Genomic DNA, 27,961 nt, shown 5'->3' on the forward strand with positions numbered 1-27,961 from the left:
ATATTGAAAGGGCAGTTTACGACAACAAACAAGAGAGAAAAGGGAAAGCTGAAATAATACAATTTAATATTCGATTTAAAATATATGAGAATACTTTCAAAGTTTTCAGTCTGTAATTACTTGAGGGAAAAGGTAAGTAAAAACGAGAAATTGCATTAACCTAAACGAATAAGGAAAATAAGGCGGTGCACCAAACCCTCTATATAAACACTCTACCACCCCCTCTTAATTTCCATAAAACAAGCTCAAAACTTCAACAGATCTCTCTCAAACTTGTTGTCCTTACATCGTTTAATTCTTTTGTTCCAGAAAAAAAAAAAAAGAACCAAAACATCGATCATGACTTTGATTAGGAGCAACACCTTCTTCACTTCTTTGATGATTCTTCTCGCTCTCTTTGGAGTTGCCTTTGGAGGAACAGTGCACAAAGTGGGCGACTCAAGCGGATGGACCATGATGGGTGTTAATTATGAAGCCTGGGCTTCTTCAAGAACTTTTCAAGTCGGAGACTCTTTGGTTTTTGAATACAACAACGGTTTTCACGATGTCACAGAAGTCACTCACAATGATTTCGAGCTGTGTGAACCGTCTAAACCATTAGCTAAATATCAAACAGGATCAGATACGATCAGTCTAACAAAACCGGGATACCAAAACTTCATATGCGGGTTTCCTAGTCACTGCGACATAGGACAAAAGCTTCAAATCCTTGTCCTACCAGCCTCGTTGGTTCCCGTCGCAGCTCCAGTTCCCGGACCAGTTCGATCACCTACTACCTTCTCGTCATCTCTTTCACCGGTCAATAATGTTCCACAACATCAGATGGGTCCACCACCAACTCCACATAGCTCAGCTGCAACCTCTAGTGTTTGGATCGGATTCAGCTACTTTCTACTTTCTCTTTTCATCTTAGTTTGATAGATCATTCGCATAATATTTTTTCCTTTGTCATATCTCTAAGAATCTTTCTATTTTTGTATTTTCTTGATGATTAATAATAATTATTTAGTTTTATATGGTGTGAACAAATTTTAGTATCCATTAAAAGTTATTCAGATTTAATTTAATTTAATTTTTACTATTCATATAATAAATTTTAAACGATACCATTCATGTTAACGATTAGGGATAAGTTTGATGTTAGATTATCTTATCGAATTTCATAGTCTATATATCATTGTGTTTGTGTTAAGAGTTAATAAATCCTATAGTTAGTCATCTCAGGTACTTTAATTTTCTCATAAACGGCGTTGGTGTTAGGTACAATAGGGAGATAGATGCTCAAATATGTCATGATAACAGCACACCAAGTTACTCGTTTGCTTGAGTTCTTTACAACTATAGCAGTTTCTATTTTTTCAATAAACTTTTTTTCAACTATAAGAAGTATCTGTTAATTACAAAAGATTTTCTATATTGTTTTCTATTTATAGAGAAATATATTTTCCACAAAAAAAAAGAAAGAGAAAAGGTTATCTATACGGCCGGATATAATGAACAAAACAGTATTTTTAATGGATGTTTGGCCATCAATATTAGTTAAAACTTTATAAGATTTCTACTTCAAAAATAATATTAGAATGATATCTATGAATGTTATAGTGAGAAATATTAGGAGAGGTTCTCAAAATTATATAAAAAAAAAATTCAAAGTTGTAGTCTCTTTCTCTCATTCTTTTTATTTTTTTTATTTATTTATGAGAAACTTTTCAAAAAAAAAAAACTCATCAATGAGAATGCTTTATCCTTACAACTTGATTATTTATTCCCTCAGCTCTATGTTTGATCAAGTTACCCTAAAAATTTATACATAATATCTTACTGTATTGATATTAAGTAACTTGAGTGAAAAGGAAAATTAACGGAAAAGGAAAATTGTTAAAAGCGCTACACCAGGATCTCTATACCTCCCTAACTTACAAACTCAAAACTTCAATTATCTTTTCAACTCGTGTTCGTTCGTTGTGGTTAATTAATTCCCTCGTATCGCAAAATATATAAGAACTTACAACATTGGTTAATATGGCTTTGATCAAGAGCAACGCCTTCTTCACTTCTTTGATGATTCTAGCTCTCTTTGGAGTTTCTTTTGGAGGAACCGTACACAAAGTAGGCGACTCAAGCGGATGGACCATGGCGAACGTCAATTACGAAGCTTGGGCTTCTTCAAAAACTTTTCAAGTTAGGAGACTCTTTGGTTTTCGAATACAACAATGATTTTCACGATGTCATTGAAGTCACTCACAATAATTTCGAGCTGTGTCAACCGTCTAAACCGTTAGCAATATACCAAACCGGGTCTGATAGGATCAGTCTAACCAAACCAGGATACCAAAACTTCATGTGGTGTTCCTGGTCACTGCAAAATAGGACAAAAACTTCAAATCCTCGTCTTTCCGGTCTCAATGGGTCATGTTGCGGCTCCAGTTCCTAGACCGGATCACCTAGTACATCTTCGTCATCTCCTTCACCAGTTAGTAATGGTACACAGTATCAGATAGGTCCATCACCAGCTCCACATAGAGCAGCTTCAATATCTATTGTTTGGAATGGACTCAGCATATTCTTTCTACTTTCTCTTCTCATCTTAGGTTGATTAGATCAATCACAAACGTTTTATTTCCTTTCTTGTTCTACTTGATCCTTTTATGTCTACGTGTGAATTTTAGGTTTTCTTTAACATAATTTTGGATAAATTTTATATTTATCTTATTACATACTCTTTTAAATTTAAACTGAAAACATTATTTATAATTAAATTTAGTTTTTCCCCTACTCACCTTCTAAGAAACGACTGTTCTGTCGATTAAATTTTATAGAATTCATTAGTATTCTTGATCAAACAACTGAAGATTCAATTAGAAAATTATTATATTTATTACATTGAATATTTAGAATTTGATTTCGTTAATTAGAGAATTATTTTAATGAAATATTAAAAATTTAGATATACTAAAAATAAATAAGACAAATTTGTGAATTTTCACAAAAAACAATATTAAATTTAATTTAACTGAATTAGATTTGTCATATTTAAATTGGTATGGATCAGTTAAATCATATTTTAAGAAATTGTTTATTTTTATAGATTTTAATTTTTTTTTGTGATTTGTCACTAAAACCAAAAAAGTTAGACGACACCTAAAAGTATATAAAGTTATTTATTTTGAATTTTTAAGTTTTTCTGTTATTTTTAGTTAATATTTAACATGATTCCAAATATTTATTTTCCTCATTTCTATATGTATTATGTTTACTGTTTTTCGCTATTCATAAATTGATTCCTAAATTCTTAGTTGAATTATTTATATTTTAATAGAGTAATTAGACACTAGCTAGAACTTATCTAGAAACTGTATATATTAAAATATTTTAATTAATATTTTATTAATTTAAATTTATTAAAACCAGCTATGTATAATAGTATTTAAAAATAAATTCCATAAAAATTTGGGATTTAAGTCAAAAAAATAAATTAGACGTTCTAGATTAATAAACAAGCTTTTGATTAAAAAAAATATAATAGACATATTTTTGTCAGTTTTCCCTTTGTTTTTTCTCGTTATCTAAAACAAATTAAGACATAATAAATCCTTAGGGGAAATAAAAGGGATGTAAAAGCCCAAACCAAGTTTTAGTTTACCCGCCGCCCCCACCTTCCTCTTTGTCGGAGATTTCAGTTCTCCAATCTCCAGATTCGAGAACTGATCTCGGAACCCTAATTCAACAATGGCCACAACATCATCCAACGACCTCCGTCCAATCCCCCAACCACCGGATTTCCACCCCGCCGTCATCGTCCCATCGCAACCCCACGGACTCCGATTCTGGCAACTCATGGTCGCCGGCTCAATCGCCGGCTCCGTCGAACACATGGCGATGTTCCCAGTCGACACCATCAAGACCCACATGCAAGCCATCCGCCCCTGCCCGATCAAGCCCGTCGGAATCTCTCAAGCTTTCCGATCAATCATCAAAACAGAGGGCCCATCTGCTCTGTACCGAGGCATATGGGCCATGGGCCTCGGCGCCGGCCCAGCTCACGCCGTCTACTTCTCCTTCTACGAAGTCTCCAAGAAGTATCTATCCGGCGGGGATCCCAACAACTCCGCGGCTCACGCGGTTTCCGGCGTGTGCGCCACCGTGGCGAGCGACGCCGTTTTCACTCCGATGGATATGGTTAAGCAGAGGCTGCAGATCGGGAACGGGACTTATAAGGGAGTTTGGGATTGTGTCGGGAGGGTGATGAGGGAGGAAGGGTTCAGCGCTTTCTACGCTTCGTATAGGACGACGGTGCTTATGAACGCTCCGTTTACGGCGGTTCATTTCGCGACGTACGAGGCGGTTAAGAGGGGGTTGAGGGAGTTTTCTCCGGAGCGTGTTGGTGGCGGAGAGGAGGAGGAAGGGTGGTTGATTTACGCTACGGCGGGTGCTGCGGCTGGTGGGTTGGCGGCTGTTGTCACTACGCCGCTTGATGTTGTTAAGACACAGTTGCAGTGTCAGGTAAAGTTGAAACCTTTGTAACTCTGAAGGACTGGTCTATAGAGTTTATAGGTAAACATAGTTTTGTCTGTGGTGATGTTTTCAGGGTGTGTGTGGTTGTGACCGGTTCAAGAGCGGTTCAATAAGCGATGTGTTCCGGACAATATTGAAGAAAGATGGTTATAGAGGACTTGCTAGAGGGTGGCTGCCGAGAATGCTATTCCATGCTCCAGCAGCTGCGATCTGCTGGTCTACTTATGAAACAGTCAAATCATTATTTCAAGATGTTAATGGCGACTCGAACACAGCTTGAAGAAGATATAAACATGAGTTTGGCTTATATTTGCTTGCCTGATTCAGGTAAATTGATTCTTCATAGAGCTGCTGGTTGTTGTTAGTGTTAACGCACTCGCTCGTTAGAGAGTAGTATCTCTGTTTGTATAATGATTTGTTTTGAAGCAATAATAATGTTATCAGATTAGAGTCCCCATGCTTTTTCAGATTAGAGAGATCTTTGTTTGTATTTTTATTTGTTCTTTCTATGAGATATACTAAAAGGAATAGATAAAGAGTCAAATTTTCTGATGAAAATGTTGTGTGTTCTTTTGTTGCATTGAATTGCTTCACATGCCATTATGTTAAACTGCTTGAAGAAGTAAGTATGTTGCAGAGGCATGTAAAGTGACAACATATATATTTACCGATGCATCTAGATAGGTTTGAGCAGGCCCTTGAGAGCTTAGTTGGTAGGGACAGTCAAACTAGTATTCTTGTGGAGTAGTCGAGAAAATGATCGGACTGACCTGCAGAACGAGAAGTAATCAAGATCTCTTACTCAAAAGGCTGAACATGAAACAAAATAGCATCTACAGATGTACAAGAGAAAAGAAAAAAGAAAAAAGAAAAGAAGATTAAGTCCACAGTCTCCAACATTGCCTATATTCAGAACACCAACTTCCTCAAGCATGGCTACAATACTACACCAATAACCGCAACATCGAGCTACCCAAGAAGAGACGACAAAACAACATTCCTAGATAAACAACAAAGATGAGAATAATTTAAATCTGATATGTACTAAAACGTTTGAAGTAAACATCCAAACATCTAGCACCAGTGGTCTAGTGGTAGAATAGTACCCTGCCACGGTACAGACCCGGGTTCGATTCCCGGCTGGTGCAATAATTGTAGAAGAGCTGTGATGATTATTGGCTTAGCAATGGTTGGGTCCTTTGCATTTCTCTGATATCTCGGATGTCATTGCCATGTGATTGAGCTCTTACTTTTTTGTTTAATTAAGATGAAATATCTTTTTTTTAAAGCTTGTTTTCTGATTTGCTTTTTCAGATTAGAGAGATATATATCTGTTTGTATCTTTATTTGTCTCTATGAGATTATATACTAAAAGGAGTAGATGAGCTTAAACGAGTCCATTCAGAAGGATAAAATTCAATTTTTCTAATGAATTCATCTGTTATTTTATATCACTGAATTGTTCACATCACGTTTATACAGTACTAGAACATATCACGAAGACGTGAGAAAATTTTACCATGAAACAATCTACTTTTTTCTTTTGAACTTTTTGTTAGAAAACTAAAACTTAACACAGAATACTGAAAAAAAAATACACAGAATACTGATCAGATACCAAGATCTGAAGAACAGATGCAAAGGTCTTTATAGTAGAATATTATTACTTTCCGATTCTTCAATGTACCAAACCGAACCAAAACCGGAATTTATCCGCGCGTAATATTCGGCCGGTAAGAACCGGTCTCGACAAATCGGACATGTGATCTTGCGGCAGTCGACGATCCAACGGTCCATGCAACGTTTGTGGAACACGTGTCGGCAGTTCGGAAGCTGTCTAACTTTATCATCGTATGCAAAGTCGAAGAGACAAACCGTACAGCAGTCTTCGAGATCGGTCTGAAGATCCGAGAAACGAACAACCGGGGAAACCTCGTAAGCGAGAGTCATGGCCGTGTTGTCGGGTACGATCGGGCCGGGTCGAGGAATGCCATCGTCTAAAAAATGGGGTAAACCGATGTAAGGACAGAGAGCGTTGATCATGTCTCTGAAGAAACCGATGACGTGAAGAATGTTAAATATGTAATCCGGAATCTCAAGCTCCTTTATACCCGTCGGGAAACCCATCGCAGAGAGAGAGATAGAGAGAAGAGATGGAGCAAGAGATGTTTACGGAGACGAAAATATTTGTAAACATAGATGCTTGGATTTTAACTGAAGACGGCAAGTAAGGCTATGAAATGAGCAATTGGGAGGGGGGGGACCAATGATGTGTGGGTCTACGACAGTAATATACTAGTATAATTTACTACTTTCTGATTATTTTTTATTGTCTTGGTTAGGTGGAATAGGTGTGTAGATCAGATGGTAGAGCTCTCCTTTGTTGGCAAAGAAAAAGAGGGTTGAGCTCTAGTTTAGCATTCACACTAGATTATTCTTTTTTGTGGATCCTAAATCCACGCTAGGTAGCTTATTCTTTTGTTTAAAATCATTATGTGATTATATAGATTCAAATTCTAAGAGTATTTTTCAACAATCCCTTTGTTTGAAAAGAAAATACCTTTAAAATAAAGGGTTAAAGAGGTGGCTCTCCAACGATTTTTCTTTAATTTTTTATATATTACATTTTATTCTTGAATATTATCACTAATTAAATATAAATATAATCATTAAAATTTCAAAAATCAATAAAATATACTATTTGACATATATTAAAATATAATTTTTTTAAGAAATATAATAATATGTAGTAAAATATAACTATAGATAATATACAAAGTTTCAACAATATATTATTAATCAAAATAGTTTAAAAAAATATATAATGATAAGTACTAAAATATGATATATAAAAAGTTATTCATACAATTATGAGACATATAAATTGTAGGAATATTAAACAGTGAATAATATTTTAAGAGAATCAATAGTGTGCTTTCTTAAATTTGAAGGTATACTATTTACCTCTTTAAAATTTAGTAGAAATGGATTATTGAAATGCTAAATTCTATAAAAAATAAAGGGATAAAAGAACTATTTGAGATCTAAACAAGACCATCAATGCCTATCGTTCATGTTCCAATACCGCATCTTCTTTAGTCACTAGTGGTTTTAATTGATTTAGTAGAATTATGTAATATGTTTTGGCGTAACGCTAAATTTCGACTTCTTCTATCTATAAAACAATTTAAGAACTTATGCTACTACATGTTAGTTTATTATTTATTTCCTATAAGAGTTGAACTGAATGTGTATTTGTACAACAGTACAAGCTCGCTAGAAGATTATTTAATTCTATTAAGACGTCTTATAACTTCAAGATTATATGCATCACACCTGAGGTCTTGGTTAAGCTCTCCGGAAGATACTATAGCTTTAACTTCGAGGTAACTTCGAGATTATCTGCATCACATTGAAACGTTTTCCATAGTTTATTATAGCTTTAACTTCCAGGTAACAATGCTGTATTATTGTTTAGAAACCACGGCCACATATGTCTGTCTTCCAATAGTTTACTTTTGGTTTTTACAATGGAAGGGTTTTACTTAATTGTGACTTTCTTATGTATCCTGATTCTCTTTTCAATTTTTGTCGGTGGTTTTTCCTTGATATAGTTTCACTTTCATGGTTCCATTAGTTCAGCCGTGACGGAACTTCAGCTTAATATGTTGGCTTCTGTATTGTCGCTGCTTGCTGTTAACATGTGTCCCCCACATTTTATCCTATGCTTATCTTGTCTTCTCTCCTTCCCGTTCCCATGTCTTTGTATTAAGTAACCACTGCTTTAGCTAAATAGTAGTCTTTGTTCAACTTCAACCTGTTGCTGTCATCTTAAGAATTGTTGCTAGATAAAAATTTACGTAAGCACCAAAGCACCAGTGGTCTAGTGGTAGAATAGTACCCTGCCACGGTACAGACCCGGGTTCGATTCCCCGCTGGTGCAACATCTGTTGTCGAAGAGCTGTGATGATATTGGCTTCAGCGTTGGTTGGGTCCTTCGCAGCTTCCTGATAGTGGAGATGACATGCCATGTGACTGAGCTCTAAATTTTAAAATCTTCTGTTGTTATTAAGTTTTTTTTTTTTCAATTTTGTAACAACATTGTTGAAGTGTTGCCCTTTCAATCTTTGAAAAAAATGGTATCGTTTCAATCTTTTAAAGGTGGAACACAGTTTCTATGAAGTGTTGCCCTTTCAATCTTTCATCAACTGAAACTTCAAATCAAAATATTTCAAACATATATCGTGCTAACTGTTACATATATATTTGATACAAACAAAACTTTGAATTCCAAACAATGAAAACACCAGAGAGATTCCACATACATAATAAGACTTAATTTACTTATTATTAGTTTATTACTGATCCTCAACTCAAAATACAACATGAACAAAAAGCTAGCCAGAGTCTCAAGCATTGATATTTTCAACACTGGCGCTTTTATCCACTCTCTTGAATATCCCAGCAATCACCTGCCGTTTTAAATGCAACACAACTTAGACGAAAAAAGAAGCTTCAAGCTATAACAATCTACGAGGCTAGAAACAAAAACAAAAACAAATACCTTTCCAGGTCCCAATTCATAGCTGCTTTTAAGTCCTTTGGATAAGAGTGTCTTCACTGTTGTCTCCCATTGCACTGGAGATGTAACCTGGCGGTTTTCAACACCCTTTTGAGTCTTTGTTTTTATCTTTACCCACCACAAGAAAATAAGTAAACACAATGTATTGATTTTTTTTTATACCTGGCGTGCAAGTATCTTCTTGATCGTGTCTGGATCTGCATGAGGCTGTGCATCGACGTTGGAGATCACTGGGATCCTAGGACTCCTGATCTCCGTTGCTGCCAATGCAGCTTCTAATCTCGACACTGCTGGTTCCATGAAGCTTGTGTGGAAAGCACCCGCAACTGCTAGACGAACCTACACACCCAACAACCATGTTTCTTATAGCCTCAACATAAGATAAAAGGATTAAGAGAGAGAGAGGTTACCGTCATTCGGGCCTTGAATGACTTAGCTTTGGCTTCAACAACTTCGATTCCTTTGAGACCTCCAGAGACTGCGTAGTTACCCTATAATACCAAACTGCATTTATGGAACGGCGCAGTTGGTTTTTTAGAGGTTTTAAATGCAAAGAGAGATGGTATTGGATACCGGACATAAGTAATTTGCGATCTGAACTTTGTCAGCTTCGTCTACTTCTTGATTTGCTGCATCGCACAACTGCTGGACTTTTTCTGAGTCCAACCCTATGATACTAACCATTGCACTCTTAGCAGCATCCGCAGCAGCCTGAAAAGGCATTTAGTTAAAAAAAAAACTAAGTGATCAGTCACATCAAGCACAACATCAACCTAAACTTGACATAACTAATGAAAGACGTGTATAAAATCTTACCTGCATGGCTTCCCCTCTAAGTTTTACAAGCTTAAGCCCATCCTCAAAACTTGAAATGTAAATGAAACAAACAAGAACTAACTAAGGTTGCTGGTTTCACACAGATGTAAATGAAACGAACTAAAATTTATCTTAAAATACCATTTGAAATTCTGTGATTTGGTTTCCACCATGTCCTCAATTTACAATAAAAAAAAGACCAGATTTTGAGTGATCTATTTACAATCAAACAGATGGATTAACTTGTAACTTTCTCGTTTTCTCACAAATCTTAATTTTGGTGTATTTGATGACTCGAGACAGTGGTGTATGACTAACAAACCTGAAGGCTCCAGCAAATGCGAGAGCAGTGTACTCTCCTAAGCTGAGACCACAAGTCACATCAACAGAGTTTATTATTTGCTCGCCGCCTTCACGAACACGAAGTAGTTCAACTGCTGCTAGACTTGTGACATAAATAGCAGGCTGAGAAAATGAGAAATTAAGAACTTAAGAGACCATACATAATTTTACATAGAAAAACATCATAAAATACTAGATAAAGGATTCAGTTGTGCTAGATTTAAGTGACAAGAAGAAAGATGTACCTGGCTAATGACAGTGGAATCAAGCTTCTCTTTTGGTCCATTAACACAAATGTCAAGAAGATCATACCTATAAGCCACCATTTAGTTTAAATTATTTATTCACTAAATTAAAAAAAAAAAAAAAGAATAGTTAGTTACAAGCAAAGGGAGCATATACCCCAAGATATGGTTAGCTTTCGTATACAAGTCTGCAGCTGCAGCAACACTCTGAGCCTCTTTGCCCATCCCTATCGCTTGAGCTCCCTTATATATTAGTATATTTCAAAAAATCATTACACGACAACGTTACAAGTACAATATCTAACATGGTTCTGTCTCAACTGAATTTTTACAATCAGATTCATTAGACAAAACTATCAGTGTAGGGGCATCGCAGAACCAAAGAAAGTCCCGACATTTCGAACTTTTTTCTATTAAAAACTCAAACTTTCGATGTTAGCATACGATTCAATTCAATTACAGTGGGTACCTGACCAGGAAAGAGAAAAGCAGAGGAGGGTTTGTAATGGGCGAACAAAGAGTCGTTGATCGCAGTCTGAGACTCAGTGGAGAGGCTCATTGAAACTCTAGATCGCGTGACGGAGAATCCGAGGGAGGAAGCATTCCTGGAGCTGGAGAGTTTGTTGAGAGATACGGATGGGAAGAGCAACGAAGAGGAGGAGGAGGAGGAGGCTGTGGCCATGGTGCGCAGGTTTAGAGAATGAACCGGGAGAGGAATGCGTAGGATAGCAGGTTGGTGAAGCAGTGAGCGCATTCAGACAAGGGTTAAGTCATAAAAGCTCAAGGCGGAGCTAACCAAGGTTGTGCTAGATGGAGAATCAAATATATTTTGGTTTATTCAAAAGTATATAAAGTAAAAATTAACATTTGTACATATTTTATTTTTAATGTGCATAACTTTTTGTTGAACTATAATTATGTGACTTTTTAGTTATTTTTTAATAATAGAAAATGGTGATGTTCTATATAACGTGGAAAGTTACAAGCAAGAGTACAATGGAAACCATAAGATGAACTTCTTTTCAATAGAGCAGTTGTTGATCTTCAACAACAACACATAACAAAGACCCTCAAACCTTTTTGATTAAAATAAAAACAAAACAAAACCCCCCACAAATCCTTAGAGATCTATATTAGCATCTTGGAAGATCCAAAGGTGGAGCCTGCACAGATTGCAACTGTCCTCTTCCGTTCTCCACCAGGAAAACCATCGCTAAACCCCATCCCAAATGTGAATCAATGTGACAATGCATAAACCATGCTCCTGCGTTATTAGAACAAAGTTATATGGTTTAAAGGTTGAGGCTAACTCGCTTAATTCATAATTTAAGTAAATTAATTACCTGGATTATCAGCGACGAACCGGATTGCAACCCAACCACCTGGAGGTGTACCAACGGTGTTCCTCTCCGGTGGGTCATACAGGTTAAACCGAGCCGGGTCAGTTCTCGGGTTAAAATTCCCGAAACCAGACCCGACAACGTAGAATTGGTACCCGTGAAGATGCATGGGATGATTCTCAGTCGTGACAATACTCGTGTCTTGTAAAACAATCTGAACATTAGCTCTGTACTTAAGCTTGTAAGCTTTGGTTCCTTTCACGGGCTGCCATAGCCCGCGGCTAACGTTACCGGTGTAATCGAACTGGACTGGTGGAACAGGTGGGAAGTCCGTCGTGAAGATACCAGGCATGCCTTGGTAATAAGCTTGCATGATGGAGTTTCTTCGTGGTAGCACGAAGGACTGGTTGTTTATGCTGGCCGCGAACCGGGTCCCGTTTGGACCCTGGCAACGCGGACTGTTGGGGTTGGAGCAGTTGGTTAGCCCCAAACCAACGGTGAAAAAGAGGTTCTCGTCGACCTGGAGCGGTACTGGAGCTCGCTTCCAGTACCGCAGACGGTTTGTGAAAGCGGTTGCGGTTGCGGTGTCGTTGAACCCCGGAAGAACCGGGAAAACTGGGGCGATTTGACCACGGCCACGACCACGTCTAGTTGGAGCATTGACGTACTCCAAGATAGCAGTTGTGGTTGTGTTGTCGAAAGGGGCGTTTGCGCTGTTGTAGGCACGAGCTGCCATGTAGTAGCGGCCGGGTCGCTGGTTCGCGGTGAGGAGGACGTTAGTGGTTTGTCCGGGACCGATCATGATGACACTAGTGGTGAATGGTTTTGTGTAGGCGGAATCGGTTTCGACAACTGTGAGCTGATGGTTGGCGACTGAGAAGAAGAGCTCTTGGTTCAGTCCAGCGTTGATGACACGGAGCTGGACCGTCTCACCAGGGAAAATCGGAAAACGGACTGTTTCAGCTCGCGAACATCGGTAGAGATCTCCTGGTTGGCCGTTGATTGTGTAAGCGTCAGAGACATTAGCTGCTGCTCCAGTGAACTGTGCTTGCCTCAAAACGTCCATTGGGTTTCTATCCCACCATTCCCCTGTGTTCCCATGACAAATGTTATTAGTGATCATGAAAAATGATATATGGAATGATTAGAAGTTATAAAATATTACCGAGAAGAATTGGTATGTCACGTTTAGGCATAGAGAAGGGATAAGGAGAACCGAGACGAGGGTAAATGATAAGAGCACCGTAGACGGTGGCTCGGAGCCAGCGGCTATGAGCATGCCACCAAAGAGTACCTTCTTGGTCTTCGATTGTGAATCTGTAAGTGTAGCTTTGACCTGGACGGATCGGACACTGTGTTATGTACTCTGGACCATCAGCCCATGGATTCCTTAGCTGTCTGATTCCATGCCTGTCCCAAAAACAGAGTATAAAAACAGGCAGAACATAAACATATGTTTGTTGATAACGGTGATGAAATCATTTTAGTTACCAGTGAATGCTAATGTTGTAACGAGCTCTGTTGATGACGGTGATTGCTAGAGAGTCACCGTTCCTGACCTCGAGCGTTGGACCAGGGAACTGACCATTCACCGTGATGCTTTGGTGAGTTCTGCACAGCCTCTTCACTGGTTTTGGCTCGATCTAAAGTCATCCACAACGGACACAACACAAAAACATCAAGTAAGTTTGTATAAAGTACGTTCATTAATGCAAAGAACATAAAGAGAAGCTATAATGTAACGAGAACAGCCAGCTTACCACAAATTCACGGACGTGAAGTTCAGCTGAAGCGAGAAAAGCAAAGTAAGCAAGAAGGGCGATGAAGGATACAAAGGAGAGTCGCTGGAGAGACTCCATTGTTGATGTATTGAGAAGCTCTGTGTAGGGATGTGTTGTGTGAGTTTAGAGGAAGGGGAGGAGTGGTTTTTATACACACTAAGCGGGAAGCAACAGAGCTATTTGTGAATTCGTTAGCAATTTGACAAACTTATATTATATTATACTATATGGTACTGTTATTATACACAGGATTATACACAAATGGTTTAGTTGATTTGGTGCACCCACTGGACTAATTTGGTACTAGGATCCTCTAATTATTATCAATGATTCTTTTGTTTATTTTTTTTTATGCCATGCATAAAAATTTGTAAATTACGTAAACATAAACGCAATATATGTCACCTATACTCCAGTAAGTTTTAGGTTTTTTTTTTAAGTTTTTGGGTTATTACTGACTTTAAATAACATAACGCTCTAATCATTTTGCCACTCAACTTGCTTGCTTACAGGAAGCAAACTGGCTTTACACTTTCCATATAATTGTCTTTGGTAATGTCTGATAAATTCATGTAATTCTGTAGATTTACAAAAGCTTTTTGACTAACCATATGAAATGATCCATGCTAAATATGAAAATTTATAGAAGAAACATAACAAGTCGCAGCTAGAACTGGACGTGAAAAATATGTTTAAAAGATTATGGTATTTTTACGTATAAAAGCACTTCAAATTGACAATGGGGTCAGCTAATGGAACCAATAATGTGAAGATCAAACTAAGAAAGAAGTGGTTCGATGGGAGTTGAAATTTGTGGTATGGATTTGGTATAGAAATCCATAACTAACCTTTACCGATATTATTAATTTTAAACAAAATGGTTAGTTGACCTTTTTGAGCCGTTCCACATACACCTATGCTCGCAGTAGCAGTCACACTCGCACCACTTCTATATTATATTCTAGATGTTTGTTCAACGTCTTCAGTTATAATTTTAAGAAAAATAAGATTAGGATTTTTGATCAAAAAGAAAAATAATAATAAAATTTGGATTTTGTCAAAACATTAGATAGTTTAAAATTTATTACCTTAGGACTTTTTTTTTTGTTTTTTATATGCCATATCGATTTGATCAGATTTTTTTTTTTTCATCAAGAGTTATATTATTAATTGAAGGGCCAAGCCCAATATTACAAAGCCCATCCACAAAGGCAACTAAGAAACATAAAACAAAGGCCTAAAAGCCCACATCTGAAACCCTAGAATCCACTAACGAAAGGGTCACCGCCGCTCCCGTGAGCCACCGCCTCGGACCACAACGAGACTCCCGCAACCAGCAAACCTCCGGTGAAACATCCATTGATCGATCCACCGGTACACACCCAAGCTCGACAGCTCCATATCATCTTCACTGCAACCGCCTTCAACACAGAGATTCTATCATCGGAGAGATCAATCGCAAATACGAGATCACCTCCGCTACCATTGATCACCACCACCAAGAAGAAGGCTTCACACAAACATCTCCAAATACCACCGGAGAGCATCAATCGTCTTCAGACGAGAGCTCCTCCATCAGAACAACACCGACATCACAAAACCAAAATAAGACCTAAAACAGAACTAGGTAAACCCGAGAGCCGGCGAAAGCGGAGCTGAGAAAGCCTCCGCCTCCCGGAAACAAGGCCGGCGGCGATGGAGCTCTAGAAACCTCCACCTCCCGAAAACAAACCCTAATCTAAACAGCCTATTTCCTCACACCGAACCCCACACAATCGCGTCGTTACTCCAGCCGCAGCACCACCGATGATGTCGTTACACTCTCCGAGGTGTCGACGACGGACGAGGTCCGGACCAGAGCTCCAACAAAGCGAAAGAGGAAGACCGCGTTGAAAAGGCAGGGGAACTCTTTCAGCGGGAGCGCGAAGGGCTCCGGCGACGGCACGCACGCTCACGCGTTGGCCGTACACCGGACCCTTCGATTAGATCTACTTTCTCTCTCTGTGCTTTCTCTCTCTTTGCTCGCGTTCCGATTTGATCAGATCAACTCCGACAAAATATTTAATATTATAGAGTGGATATTTTTTGAATGGCCATCACACTGTCTAATCCAAATCCGCCTAATATAGTATCAGATAAACTATTTGGGTTAAATTCCAAATCCAAATTTTTCAAATAGCTGTCACTTTGTTTGAAGGAAGATTTTCAAGAGTATGTTTAACCATATTTTCAAATCTCGACTACCACTTGACAAAACGATGAGATAGTAGTTTGAATTGGATAGAGACATAGCGTGTTTCATGTTCTTAAAGAACGAACATATTTACACAGTTGGGCTTTTTCCAACGTTGCGTATACTGTCTAAAATGAGTTAATTATCTACTATATACTATCATTTTATAAGAAACAATTTCATTATCAAAATTGAAGTAAGTATGTGTATTGGGAAGATGCAGGTTTTATTTGAACTTTAACAGGTCCAAAATAATAGCCCCCCAACTTGAAAACTCACAAACTTTATCCAAAAAAAATAATCACTAATTAACTCATACCCAAATCGAGTAGACCTCTTAACAAATTAGGTTAGCAATAATTTGACATATTTAGTAATAATGCAACTAATGAAAGATTATAATGACTTGCGGAACAAGGAAGAAATACCGTATTTGCTACGGTTTTGGATCATGTCCATCACATGGTCATAAACATTGACGTATAGAAACTTGCTTTCTGGGAGAGACGCTTCTATTTGTGGAAATTTCTTCTTAAGTTTCTGCTTGAATAAGACTGAGTCTTTGTTCTCTTGTTCCAAGCAAGTTCTGCTCATGATGTGGTTTGCGATTTGGTGGTCATTTGGATCGGCAAACACCCATTGATGCTCCAACAATAAATTTTAGGCAGCCTAAATCGTAAAGGTCCTGAACAGACGTCAAATATACAAACTGAGAAATCTAACGAAAAAAAAAGAGAGAGAGAAATCTTTTTTTTTTGTCAAACAGAGAGAGAGAAATCTAACGAGCCAAATATAAAAGACAGAACAATTAGACCGAAGAATTTTATGAGACATTAACGATCAAGTCTCTTAAGCACAAATTCTTGGTAACTAGATATCTCAGGATACTTTACACCTCCTCGTTGGGGATATCGTAGAATTTTAAGATGAAATCGTTAGGCCCTGCGCCTGCGCTTATGACCACTAAAGCGTTTCCAATAATCTCCATAGCTTTGTTGTCTCCTACGATGCCTATGAGACGAGCAGTGTAGTTCTTTAACATGCTTGGTTGTTTTGAGACTGGAATCGCTTGGCTCGACAGCAAGGAGACAAGAATCACTTGCCCCGGGAACTCTAAGAAAATTGGTTACTCATGTCATTGTCTATCACAATAGCATCTCTCTTACACCTCAGCAGGTCTTCAAGCTTGTTGACAGGGATATCAGGCCTACCATAACGGCGAGACAACCAAGGCGTACATTCTTAGGCCTAATGGCGATTTGGATCAGATGACCACACTCTCAGATCAGATCCTCACACTACTTCTTTCCTTGTTTTTATCTAATTTTTGCCAAGGAAACAATATGTAGAGTCTTTACTAGCTAGAGACAAACTTTTCATTTTCTTTAATGATATTTACAATTTAGCAAAAAAGTTAACGCTATAGTTTTGTGAAAAAACGTTATAAATTTGGGGAATATGATCCTTAGTTTTTTCATCCATGTATCTGAAGGTTTAAAACTTTATTAATCGTTAAGTATTTGAATTTATACTGCCGTTGCAGTTTTTTTTATTGACAACCAAATCTTTGTTTCATTTTTTTTTTGCAGGCTAGTTCTAATCATATGTAAAATATGCTTTTGTATAGGTTTATTGACAAACTAACACAAGATTGGGTATATTTACAACCCAAATAAATATTCAAAATATAAACTAGATAGTATATATAAAATTTGAATAAAATTTTGTAATAGTTGTAAAAATATAACATGTTGACAAACTAACACACATAAAATTGGTATGGCTAGAGCCCAAAATAATTATTTAAAGCATAGCACTAGAGATTATATATCTAACAGTGAATAAGATTTCCAACAGTTGTATAAATCTGTTAAAGCTTTCATTGAATTAGATGCACAAAACATTGTGCATGCGTGATTGATGTATTCATGTATTGTTTCGGCGATTTTAACCAGTATAAATTTGGAGCTAGGACTTTTTGGTTGTAATTCTTAAAATAAAAATGCTACACTGGATTAGAATACATCCTCATCTAATAAATAAATAAGTGTGTGTTTATACAACAAATAAAAGAGTGTGTATGATCAGTACAAAGTGAAAATAAATATACTATTAAAGAAATCAAATGAGTTATCAAGGTAGAGAAACATATTTTGACCAATATGTAAGAAACACACCAATACATATTTTTCAGTTAAAAAGAAATTGGACTAGTAAAGAACTTCACCATACAACAATCCATTTCCTGGAAATCCTTTCGCTTACAGATTATTGTTCCAGTGGTAAGGTTATTTTCTTATAAAGTTTGGCACTCTATTTTCATAATCTACTAAGTGTGTCTTTATCTTCTAATATGAGACCTTTATCTGCAAATTTTGGTTTCTCTTGAATATTTTTTTCACCCCTGTTTTCATCTCTGTCTTTTCTTTCCTACTTATCTCGATTAAATACTTTAATTTTCCTTTATTTTTCACTTTGTTATACTATGTCTTATCAATCTTTGTTAACTATACCTAAACTGATTTGTCTATTGTAGTTCTTTTATCTTGGTCTGATGTTTTATCCACTGGTGTAACCAAGGCATCAGCTCTTTTACGATACGTCCAAATGATACACGAAGAACCTGAATTTTCAATGGAAAAAATCATTGGGTGCAGTTTATTTTCTTTTCATTATTATTCACACTAATAGAGCTATTAAAAAGATGTTTCTATAACAAAATTTAATATTCAATAGTTTTTTTGAATTCACTATGGGAAATGAAATTATTAGCTTATAAACTACAATAAATATCAATTAGTTAGCCTATATGTAATAATATCTTTAAGATTAATTAACTAAAATATCATCTTATTACATATATACAGATAATTCATAATATATATGTTAATATAAATTATGTTGAGGTAGCATTGCTAATATATTTTAGAAACAACTAGCTTAATTTTAAGTGAATATATATGATTGCTGTTATATGTCTACATCTTCTCAAATTTCATTAAATTTTAATTTGGATTCTTCTGACGCGGAAACTTAGCTAGCTTGAAGATAGAAACAACCTGTACTGTTATATCATTTAAGATTATAAAATTTTGTGACTGGCCGAAAGGATCTTATACACGAGAGTAAATCTAAATCAACGTGTGTTATCGAATATCGACTGGAGATATCTCCAACATCTAAACTAAAGTCTTTATGTTATCCTCTTATTTTGTCGTTACACCATCAGGTTCTTCCCCCTTAAACACTATCACGTCTCATATTTTGATTGTTACTACGAAATCTAGTAATCTGTAACTTAATCTTTCCAGAATCTATAATTCCTTTTTTAATAGTAGAATTCAAAGTAATTCCAGTTCAGATCTGCTTTAGTGTTTTGTCTTTTTCGTACAATTAATAATCAATTAAATTGCCATACTAATTTATAGATCGAACCAATGAAACATTTATCTTAATACAAGTTACAATTTGTCTGGAATTTTTTCTTTCATTAGTATTTTCTAGGAAAACATTTCCTTTTTTTTTTTTTTTTGTGACAAGGAAAACATTTCCTAGAACTAAGTCCGCCATACATACATAGCTCCCAACAACTTGTGTTTATGTTTGGGATAACAGGATAACATTTTCATTATATTTTCCTAGAAATAAATTTCCAGCAATTAACGTTAAACTTCTATACATACGTTTGACAGACTTGGATTCATTGAACCGTTTGACCGAAATGACAGCTATACTATACATACGTTTTATTTCTTTAATGTCACCTAGCATTGTGATCACTAAGTTAATTATAGAGATATGATAAGCAACCATAAAGAAATCGGTTTTCTTGTTATGATAAAATCTAATAAGAACAATTATAGTTTCCCCAACATACGGCAGAAATGGTCTACAGAATGCAGTATAAAATATATTTACAACCAACTGGTTCCTACGTGAAGTATTATTATGATTCACGTTAATTCGATCTCAAATGATTATAAAACCGTTTAACCCTTTTGACTGACCTTATTTAACTACATGATTAATTATGCGGTCTATGATCAACCGTGATTGGAAGTACTAGTACTGTTGTCCAATTGAGGAAAAAGACAGAGCACGTTCTTGAATTAATTGACCCTTTCTAGTTTCATATTTAGTTAAGCTTCAATCATAAGAACATCTCCAAAAAGGAACTCTATTTTGAAGTTTCCAAAACTTTATATTTGAAGTTTCAATGTGTTCTTCTCCAAAAGTAAAACTTTAAACCTAACTTCAAAATTATTTATATTTTACACTATGATCCTTATGTTTGTCATAGTTGATGTAAATTCATAAAACTTCTATAAATAACTAATACATATATATAAATATTACAGAAATATTAATTAAAAAAAAATCTTACACTAAAATATAAAATTATAAATAAAAGTACATAATTAAATATTAAACTGCAAGCAAATATTACATTATTGCATAAAATTATTTCCATAATGCTCCCATATATGATCAACTATTTCGAAGTAAGAAATGATTCTCTTTATTTTTTATTTGTAGATTACGAGCCAAAAATTGTTGAAACCGGATATCCTCATAATATGTCTGCTGATAGTTTGATATCATCAAACGAAAAAAATCCTTGATCTTTTAAACGAAAGTACAACAAGCAGGGAAAAAGGTCATGAGATGATTGAATTACGACTGCAAAATGAAGCAAAAAAGTTACCTTTTAAAGAAATAAAAGAGGAAAATAAAATATTGCTAAAAAACTTAGCTTCTATCGATGACGTTAATATTCGTGAATACATTCGATCTGAACAAGAAAGAATCATACGAAAAATGCGTCAAGAGCAACAACAACAATCATCTTCGGTTACACAAAATTTGTTGAACAATATTTTAGAGATTTTGGAGGTTCCGGAGCAAATTTACCAGACTATTAGTGTTGTTATAATATTTAAATTTGAGTAGTAATTATGTCTTCATGTGTCTTTTTAATAAGTTTTTATTATGGTTTTTTGTAATATTCTTGTTGTTTAATTCTAGTTTTAAAATATTATAAATCTTGTTTTAATTTTTTTTATTTAATTTCATGTGTAAAACTTAAGTTTATATAACAAATTTGAAATATTTATGAGATATAAAAGTTTTAAGGATTAAAACAATAAACAAAAAAAATATTTAAGAATTATAAATATGATGTATAATTGTAAGGACCAAAATGCAAATAAAAAGATGAAACTTCAAATTTGAAGTTTTGAAAAGTGAAACTCTATATTTGGAGTTTCACTCTTCAAAACTTCAAATTTGAAGTTTTGAAGTTCCTTTTTGGAGAGCAAAAAACTCTATATTTGGAGTTATAGAGTTTCTTTTGGAGATGCTCTAAGTGAATACCAAAAAAGAAATCGTGTGGCACGCACGAGGCGTATTCACTTTCTTAATTAATCAATTTCAGCGCCGCTCGTACGTAGTCGGTGCCCGAAACATCCGTGCTACGAAGCTTCCTCTCATACGTCCTTGGTCCTTTTTTATCGGGCATTAATCATTTGATGAACGGGTTTACCAAAACCTTAAGCATCATTAAATTCATACAAAATTTATCATTAAGGGGGGTTAACGCCTCGAGAGAAATAATCAATAAAAATAACCCCGAGAATGGGAGAATTATGAGTACTAGCTAGATTCCTACGCGTACATTTTGGTACATGCATGACCATTCTATCTCACTGTAACAGCTTCATAATTAACATCGAATATAACGTACTAGTTACCAATGGTGTGGTTCAAATCCTGTAACTTTTGTCTTATCGAGATGAGACATGTGATAGCAAAAGTTTTCTAGATTTCTTTTTTTAGGAAATGAGGACAAAACACTGTTTCAATAATTCAACTTCAATGATGCTTATGTAATTCTATCATCTACTAAAATAGTTATAAACTTTTCTTCTTATAAATGTCAAAGTAACTAACAATTGCAGTATTTAATAACATCAACGTAAATACTCCAATTTACTCTAGTTATGCCAAAGAATCTCATAGCCATCATCCCTCCATAAATTCTTCGAAAATTAGAAAATAATTAATTCACCTGATTTTGGAGCACTGTATTTCATTTTCTAGTGATGCTAATTAAGTACTCCATATGTTCCTAAAAGATCCATATTCTATATTTTTCACATATTTTAATAAAATATATTAAATTTGCATAACTTTTTGTGTTTATTTTTTTCTAATAACTTTAAGCCAATAAAAAATCAATTAATGCAATTAAGTTTTTTGAAGTTTGCAATCAGTTAATAAAACATGCATTGAAAAAGTAAAAAATGGTTCTTTTTTAAACAATTTTTTTCTCTATAATATATAACTTTAAGAAACGGAAGGAGTATAAATTTCGTTTGGAAGCATAACCAGAGGGCGTAACTCCTCTAACTTACCTTCTCTTCGTTTTTAAGTTTCCTTTAGAATTGTTACTTTGCATTGTCATTTTAAAATCGTTACTCTGCATTATCTTTTGAAATGTTAATTTATAGTTATTCAGTTTCATTGACCAATGAGTCAATGACGGAAGCAGAATCTTAACTATATTCCATTTAGATAAAAATAAATTTGAAAATAGTAGTTTACAAGAATTAATCGTAAATATCGCCGTATGTCAGTTCTCTCGCCCCAACGTCACACTGCTAGCTGGGCTTGTCCATCGTCTGTCGAGAATTTTTGATGAATTACGACATGAATGTTCAAATCCTTTTATTATCACAAAAATGGTAACTCATTAAGAAAATTAAACCCTTTTTAGAAAATATGTAGAAGGCCATCTAAATATTTCAAATATTAGTTTATCTGCGTTATATACATCTTTAGAATTTAGAATCGGAAATGTGGGGTGATTAAAAATAGGAAAATGTAAGGTTATCTACTATTTATGATTTATAATTTGAAAAATACATCTCTATTTTAATTTTCTGAAAAGTACACTTTCTTACATGTGATAAGACAGTTTTATCCTAATTTTAATTAAAACTAAAAATTAAGAAATAATTTATGTTTGAGATAATATATGTTTGAATAAATACATATCTATACTATTAAAAGAGAATCATTCTGAAAAAATCTACTTAAACAAGGTTGTTGCACCTATTCATTTTTATAGCCCAACCTATAACATATAACCAAATATTATAAATAACCCCTATTATAGCAACCAAATCAAACTCTCTTAACATTTTAATAAAACCTATAATTGTTTATTGTCCTTAAATGTTATAATCAAAACCGACAACCTATAACCTTTTAAATATATACGTACGTTTTGTCTATAAACCATTGTTTCTATTAATTTCACAGCACCATTCGATACAAACATTTTATATAATTATTCTCTACATCATGTGGTAAACAAATGAAATACATAACGTTATATACATGTAAAACTGAAATAGTTCAACCCACCATCTACATTTATAGAATTGTGTTCTACCGTGAAAAGTGATATACAATGTTCTCAGCAATTCTTTTTTGGGAAACACTCAGCCATTCATTTGTCAGTCTTAGGTTAAACATTCCTTAAATTCATCTTATAAAAACGTTACATATGAATCTCAAAACCAAAACGATACTATGTTTTTAAAAAAATCGCCACTCAGCCCACTCTTTCGCAATTTCTCAGTTTAGGAAATTTAAAAAAAATCGAAGAATCAATATTATACATCATAACAAGACTTTAATGAGCCATGCAATCACTAATGTTTAAATATCTATCATTTAAGTGAGTCAGTATATCCATCACAATATTATAACAAACTTAAAAATAGATATTGACAATATTTAGTATAATTTCAAAAAGTGTTTGAAATTGTATTTGTATTTTTTTTATCACGTTGTTAATTTGTAACAACCAAGATATCAAAATAAATCAATCCTAATTTTTTTTCGTATATTTGCTAAGAATATACCTTATTTTCAAAGGCATCTAAATTTAAAAGATATCAGAATTGATTATTCTTATATTTTTACCTTATTTTTTAAAACCAATATATAGCATATATTGTTACAAATATTTTAACAAAAAAGAATAATGTAGATATGCTATTTAAATCCACTAACTTTAATAACTTTAATATATTTTGAAATTTATTTAAGAGTTAGCACATATCAATATCATACATCATATAATATTATGTCATCTTACATTATATAGTTCAAAATATTTACAAAATTAAATTTGATAAAAAACCTATATCAAATCATCTGTTAAAAACAAAATTACATATTTTACTTCAATTTTTTTATAAAATAATTTATAATAAAATATGTTATTTAAGATAAGTTTAAAAACTCTTAAAAACTCTTAAAAACCTTACAAAATATAGACTATTAGATAAATCAAAATCTGCCAAGTAAATCTTAAGTTTTACCTATTCAAAAAATGTAGCTCTTATAAAATCCACACAAAAAATATTGAGAGAGAGTAAGTTTAGGCATTTGGGTCTTTGGGTCGGATACGGATCAGATATTTTTGTGTCTGGATTTTTCGGGTCTTAAACATTAATTTGGACATAACTAGGTCTTTGAAAAATTTTGGTTTGTGTTCGGGTCAAGTTTTCCGGGTTCATGTCAGGTTTTTTGGGTCCAACTCGGGTTTTTCGGGTTCAAGTCAATTCGGGTCCATAATTAAAATACCTGTAAAATACCAATAACTTTTGGATAAGTAATGGATCTGGATTGATTTGAGAATTTAGGACACAAAAATATATATTTTTAACCCAAAAACCCCAAAAAATACCAAAACACGAAAATACCGAAAACCCAAACAAATACTAAAAATATATTCAAATACCCAAAAGACCCTGAAATCTGACGTGGTGAACCAAAAAATATCCAATTTTTTTCCAGAATACCGGAAGTATATTTTAAAAAAAAATTGAAATTTAACCTGAAACTCAAAACTATAATAGAAAACACGAACCCAAAAATTTGAAATACCAAAAACATAACTGAAATATCCAAATATATCTAATATACACAAAACATGTAAGGTACTTGGGGTACCCGATTGAGTCTCTGGTAGGACCATGACTCGAAGAGAGAGCCGAGGGTCCAAAAAAATAATGTACTTTTCCATGGATCCATACCCAAATCGCACCTATATTTCTGGGTCGATTTTGGTTTGGTTTTCCAGGTCCAATACAATGTCCATGCCTAAAAAAGAGTTACATAAGAATGTACATACAATAAATTAAATAAACTAATTGATAAATTATATAATTTTAAACATTTTTTCCGATATAATATGACTTTGTATTATAATAATATACAACAATTCTAAAATACTAATTCATAAACTTTGTTTACAATCCAAAAAATAATCCGCGCTTCCGAAGCGCGAATCAAAATCTAGTTAATATTTTAAAACAATTTGTTAAGTTTTCCAAGATATTTTAAAGATTATTTCTTAGCTATTCAGTTTTCACAAAACAGAAAATTCTCCAGCAGATTACAATCAAATTTATATTGCTCAATCACACGATTTTGTTAGCATTTTCTGTTAGAACAATATATGTTCTTTAATTTTGATATACGTTCAATTGATAACTGAATACGAGTTGTGTACAATGTCTGATTTGGAACTCATTTTCTACATATGTCATCTAGGTTTTTTTTTTTTGATGAATTTTCTACCATGATCATTACTTTTTGTATGTATTTTCTATACCCAGATTTATGTTTTATGACCTCTTAAATTTTGAAGAATTCTAAGATTGAAATTTTATTGTGTGTTTCTTTGCTGTTCGTCCATTTTTTGTATGGTGAATGTCCTTCAGTTAGTTTAACTTTTAGAAATAAGACATGCAAGTGGAGCTTGTAGATGTCAATAGTCTTCCGTGACTAACTAGACGATAAAGTCACAGATGTTAGAAGCATTAGTCGTTACTACATAAGGCATGTGGAGTGATGAGTTACCATGTGGATGCAAGATATGTTGAGATGGAGAAAGATAAACTGAGGGTTTATGTCTTGACCTAGTCGTTGTTGAGGCAGTGTGTGTCAGAGAGTGAACCAGGAGGCATGCGGAGAGGTGGAGACTATGTGGACGCAAGATGCTGAGCTGACGTAGGATAAACTTGATTATACCGTGGAAAAAAGACAAGAGATAAACTTGGGGATCAAGTTTATCTCTTGAGGAATAAGTGCATTTCAAGAAGATAAACTGTACTTATTGATATGGAAGTTGTCTATATCCATATTCCTTGAAAGTTAGGGTTTCAGGAACGTGGAGATCACTATAAAAGAGCTATGGAGTCGTGTGTGTTCCATAAGACACTGACTATTATTATAAAGGAAGGGCAAACATCCCTTAGGAGTGTTCTTGGGTCGTGCTGAAGCAGTTGATGAAGTACTGACGACAGAGAAACAAATTTGGATAGATTAGGAATCTTTCAGTAGTAGCTGTTAGGGTATTAACAGGCTGTGTAAAGCTGATAAGCAAGTCTTGTAATAGATTGTTTAGGATGATTTCTAATAAAACAATAGTTGGCTGCTTGCATTTATTTTGTCTTTTAATTTATCTTATGCATTACTTTATTGTTGTGTCATCTTTGCACTAACACATAATTGTAACGTTGCAAAAATAGAACTGTGTTTCAAAAACTGTTTAAGAAAAAGCTCTATGCTTTGAGTAAAAATGGAGAACACAAAAATGAATGGCGTTAGACATCTTCTATCATTACTCATTAGTCATTATAGTTTATTCTAATATATTATTGTTCATTTGTGTTGTTGATCTTTTTCTAAAATAATGTTTTCAATTGCATAGTTTAAAAATTATTTCTGTTTTTCATTAAACTTATCAATATAGATATTAAGATAATTATAAGCATAAACTTGGATAATTTAGTCATTTGATTTATCAATAAGTGTATTTTCCAAAAAGCTAAAAACTTCATGTAATTTTCAAAATATAATCTTTTTCGAAAGTATTTTTCCAAATTTTCCCTATATAGTATATACTAAGACCAGAAAAAAAATTAATCTAAACGTCAATATTTTATTTTCTTAGTTCGTAGCTTGTACCCATAAACATGCATATATGTTTATCTATTTACACATCTACATACATGCAAACTTAAATTCATTCTTGTTTTTTTTTAATATTTTTTGTAGATTTTGTTAAGATGTATTTTTATTTTGGTCTTATTAACTTAATATTTTATTTTCTAATAATGTTCCACCATTCATATTTTCATATTTTAAGTTATATTTAATTTTGAAATAAGATGTATTAAATAAAATATAAAGTCAATCTCTTAAAAATAAGGAGACTACATTACAACTATTTCTAGTCATTTTAGTTGACAAAAGAGCGCTATAGTTAGGTATTAGTTAGTTTGTCCAACTATTTAAAATCTTAAATCTTGTAGGGGGAATCTTTTAATCATATATATCTTTTTGTCATCTCAATTTGATTAATATTTAAGTAAAATATAGTATATACATATATAAAAGCGACGGAGTATAAAGAAATTTCTGAAACAAAAACCTAAAGAATCCCGAGAATATAACCACCCTTTGAAGAAACGAGACTAGCAATTACAACAAATATCTGTATATATCAGAATATGTATTCGTATTTTAAAATAGCTCTTCGTAATTTGGAGGGTGCGATCATACCAGCACTAATGCACCGGATCCCATCAGAACTCCGCAGTTAAGCGTGATTGGGCGAGAGTAGTACTAGGATGAGTGACCTTCCGAGAAATCCTCGTGTTGTACCCCTTTAAAAAAATTTGACAAAAAAATAGCTCTTTGTCGACTCTACTTGTTCTGCAAAATACTTCCATACATGAATTTAAGTCGCCAGAAACTTCATGTTATGCTAACATGAAAAAAACTAATCGATGTATCATGTTTTGTGGTTAAAAAAACACTAATGAATTTTGTACATAGGTAAGACTCACAGTTTTATCTGATATTTTAGTATGAGTTGACGTTCAAGTTAAAATATCTTATACTTTGTTGGCTTTCTATTTTTCTATTAAATTCATGTATAGTAGACTAATTGTGTTTCATGTATAAAAATAGTTAATTCGAACTGTCTTTTCTTTAAATAAATTATATGAACTCATTACAAC

The 27,961-nt window shown here is 34.2% G+C and overlaps 5 protein-coding genes, 3 non-coding genes and 1 pseudogene across 9 annotated transcripts; 6 read left to right on the plus strand and 3 right to left on the minus strand.

The window, feature by feature from the left end:
• Positions 1–1,014, plus strand: LOC103865018 (mavicyanin). Its single transcript, XM_009142797.3, has one exon. It carries the CDS (start codon positions 340–342, stop codon positions 916–918), a length of 579 nt encoding a protein of 192 aa, XP_009141045.2. The 5' UTR covers positions 1–339; the 3' UTR covers positions 919–1,014.
• Positions 1,015–1,254: 240 nt separating this feature from the next.
• LOC117133519 lies at positions 1,255–3,247 on the plus strand (annotated as a pseudogene).
• Positions 3,248–3,491: 244 nt separating this feature from the next.
• LOC103865019 (mitoferrin) lies at positions 3,492–5,073 on the plus strand. The gene is made up of 2 exons (XM_009142798.3): positions 3,492–4,503; positions 4,589–5,073. The coding sequence occupies exons 1-2, from the start codon at positions 3,730–3,732 to the stop codon at positions 4,793–4,795; spliced, it is 981 nt and encodes a 326-aa protein (XP_009141046.1). The 5' UTR covers positions 3,492–3,729; the 3' UTR covers positions 4,796–5,073.
• Positions 5,074–5,592: 519 nt separating this feature from the next.
• On the plus strand, positions 5,593–5,663 carry TRNAG-GCC. Its single transcript has one exon. It is a non-coding gene; the product is annotated as a tRNA-Gly (tRNA).
• Positions 5,664–5,935: 272 nt separating this feature from the next.
• Positions 5,936–6,789, minus strand: LOC103865020 (E3 ubiquitin-protein ligase RHA1B-like). Its single transcript, XM_009142799.3, has one exon. It carries the CDS (start codon positions 6,640–6,642, stop codon positions 6,163–6,165), a length of 480 nt encoding a protein of 159 aa, XP_009141047.1. The 5' UTR covers positions 6,643–6,789; the 3' UTR covers positions 5,936–6,162.
• Positions 6,790–8,387: 1,598 nt separating this feature from the next.
• TRNAG-GCC lies at positions 8,388–8,458 on the plus strand. Its single transcript has one exon. It is a non-coding gene; the product is annotated as a tRNA-Gly (tRNA).
• A 266-nt stretch (positions 8,459–8,724) lies between these two features.
• Positions 8,725–11,320, minus strand: LOC103865021 (malonyl CoA-acyl carrier protein transacylase). 2 transcript variants are annotated; one of them, XM_009142800.3, is made up of 10 exons: positions 10,970–11,320; positions 10,658–10,743; positions 10,501–10,567; positions 10,236–10,378; positions 9,914–9,962; positions 9,671–9,808; positions 9,508–9,588; positions 9,260–9,436; positions 9,080–9,205; positions 8,725–8,987 (listed from the first exon to the last, which is right to left on the minus strand). In XM_009142800.3, exons 1-10 carry the CDS (start codon positions 11,252–11,254, stop codon positions 8,925–8,927), a joined length of 1,215 nt encoding a protein of 404 aa, XP_009141048.1. In that variant the 5' UTR covers positions 11,255–11,320; the 3' UTR covers positions 8,725–8,924. The 2 variants fall into 2 exon arrangements, with proteins under 2 accessions (XP_009141048.1, XP_009141049.1); XM_009142801.3 differs by having other exon boundaries at positions 9,080–9,166; positions 10,970–11,316.
• Positions 11,321–11,499: 179 nt separating this feature from the next.
• Positions 11,500–20,728, minus strand: LOC103865022 (laccase-3). The gene is made up of 5 exons (XM_009142802.3): positions 13,601–20,728; positions 13,332–13,483; positions 13,006–13,250; positions 11,844–12,929; positions 11,500–11,764 (listed from the first exon to the last, which is right to left on the minus strand). Exons 1-5 carry the CDS (start codon positions 13,697–13,699, stop codon positions 11,634–11,636), a joined length of 1,713 nt encoding a protein of 570 aa, XP_009141050.1. The 5' UTR covers positions 13,700–20,728; the 3' UTR covers positions 11,500–11,633.
• A 6,758-nt stretch (positions 20,729–27,486) lies between these two features.
• On the plus strand, positions 27,487–27,605 carry LOC117133791. Its single transcript, XR_004457835.1, has one exon. It is a non-coding gene; the product is annotated as a 5S ribosomal RNA (ribosomal RNA).
• Positions 27,606–27,961: the final 356 nt, after the last annotated feature.

This window comes from Brassica rapa, chromosome A04 (assembly GCF_000309985.2).
Source record: "Brassica rapa cultivar Chiifu-401-42 chromosome A04, CAAS_Brap_v3.01, whole genome shotgun sequence".
Lineage (NCBI taxonomy): Eukaryota > Viridiplantae > Streptophyta > Magnoliopsida > Brassicales > Brassicaceae > Brassica > Brassica rapa.

What these genes read in the sequence shown, in the direction of transcription:
- LOC103865018 (XM_009142797.3), top strand. Translation starts at nt 340, where the DNA reads ATGACTTTGATTAGGAGCAACACCTTCTTCACTTCTTTGATGATTCTT.
- LOC103865019 (XM_009142798.3), top strand. Translation starts at nt 3,730, where the DNA reads ATGGCCACAACATCATCCAACGACCTCCGTCCAATCCCCCAACCACCG. An exon ending in AGACACAGTTGCAGTGTCAG is followed by an intron (nt 4,504 to 4,588) that starts GTAAAGTTGAAA and finishes TGATGTTTTCAG; the next exon opens with GGTGTGTGTGGTTGTGACCG.
- LOC103865020 (XM_009142799.3), bottom strand. Translation starts at nt 6,642, where the DNA reads ATGGGTTTCCCGACGGGTATAAAGGAGCTTGAGATTCCGGATTACATA.
- LOC103865021 (XM_009142800.3), bottom strand. Translation starts at nt 11,254, where the DNA reads ATGCGCTCACTGCTTCACCAACCTGCTATCCTACGCATTCCTCTCCCG. An exon ending in CTTTTCTCTTTCCTGGTCAG is followed by an intron (nt 10,744 to 10,969) that starts GTACCCACTGTA and finishes CTAATATATAAG; the next exon opens with GGAGCTCAAGCGATAGGGAT. An exon ending in ATGAATTGGGACCTGGAAAG is followed by an intron (nt 8,988 to 9,079) that starts GTATTTGTTTTT and finishes TTAAAACGGCAG; the next exon opens with GTGATTGCTGGGATATTCAA.
- LOC103865022 (XM_009142802.3), bottom strand. Translation starts at nt 13,699, where the DNA reads ATGGAGTCTCTCCAGCGACTCTCCTTTGTATCCTTCATCGCCCTTCTT. An exon ending in TTCACGTCCGTGAATTTGTG is followed by an intron (nt 13,484 to 13,600) that starts GTAAGCTGGCTG and finishes GGATGACTTTAG; the next exon opens with ATCGAGCCAAAACCAGTGAA. An exon ending in TACAACATTAGCATTCACTG is followed by an intron (nt 13,251 to 13,331) that starts GTAACTAAAATG and finishes TTTTTGGGACAG; the next exon opens with GCATGGAATCAGACAGCTAA.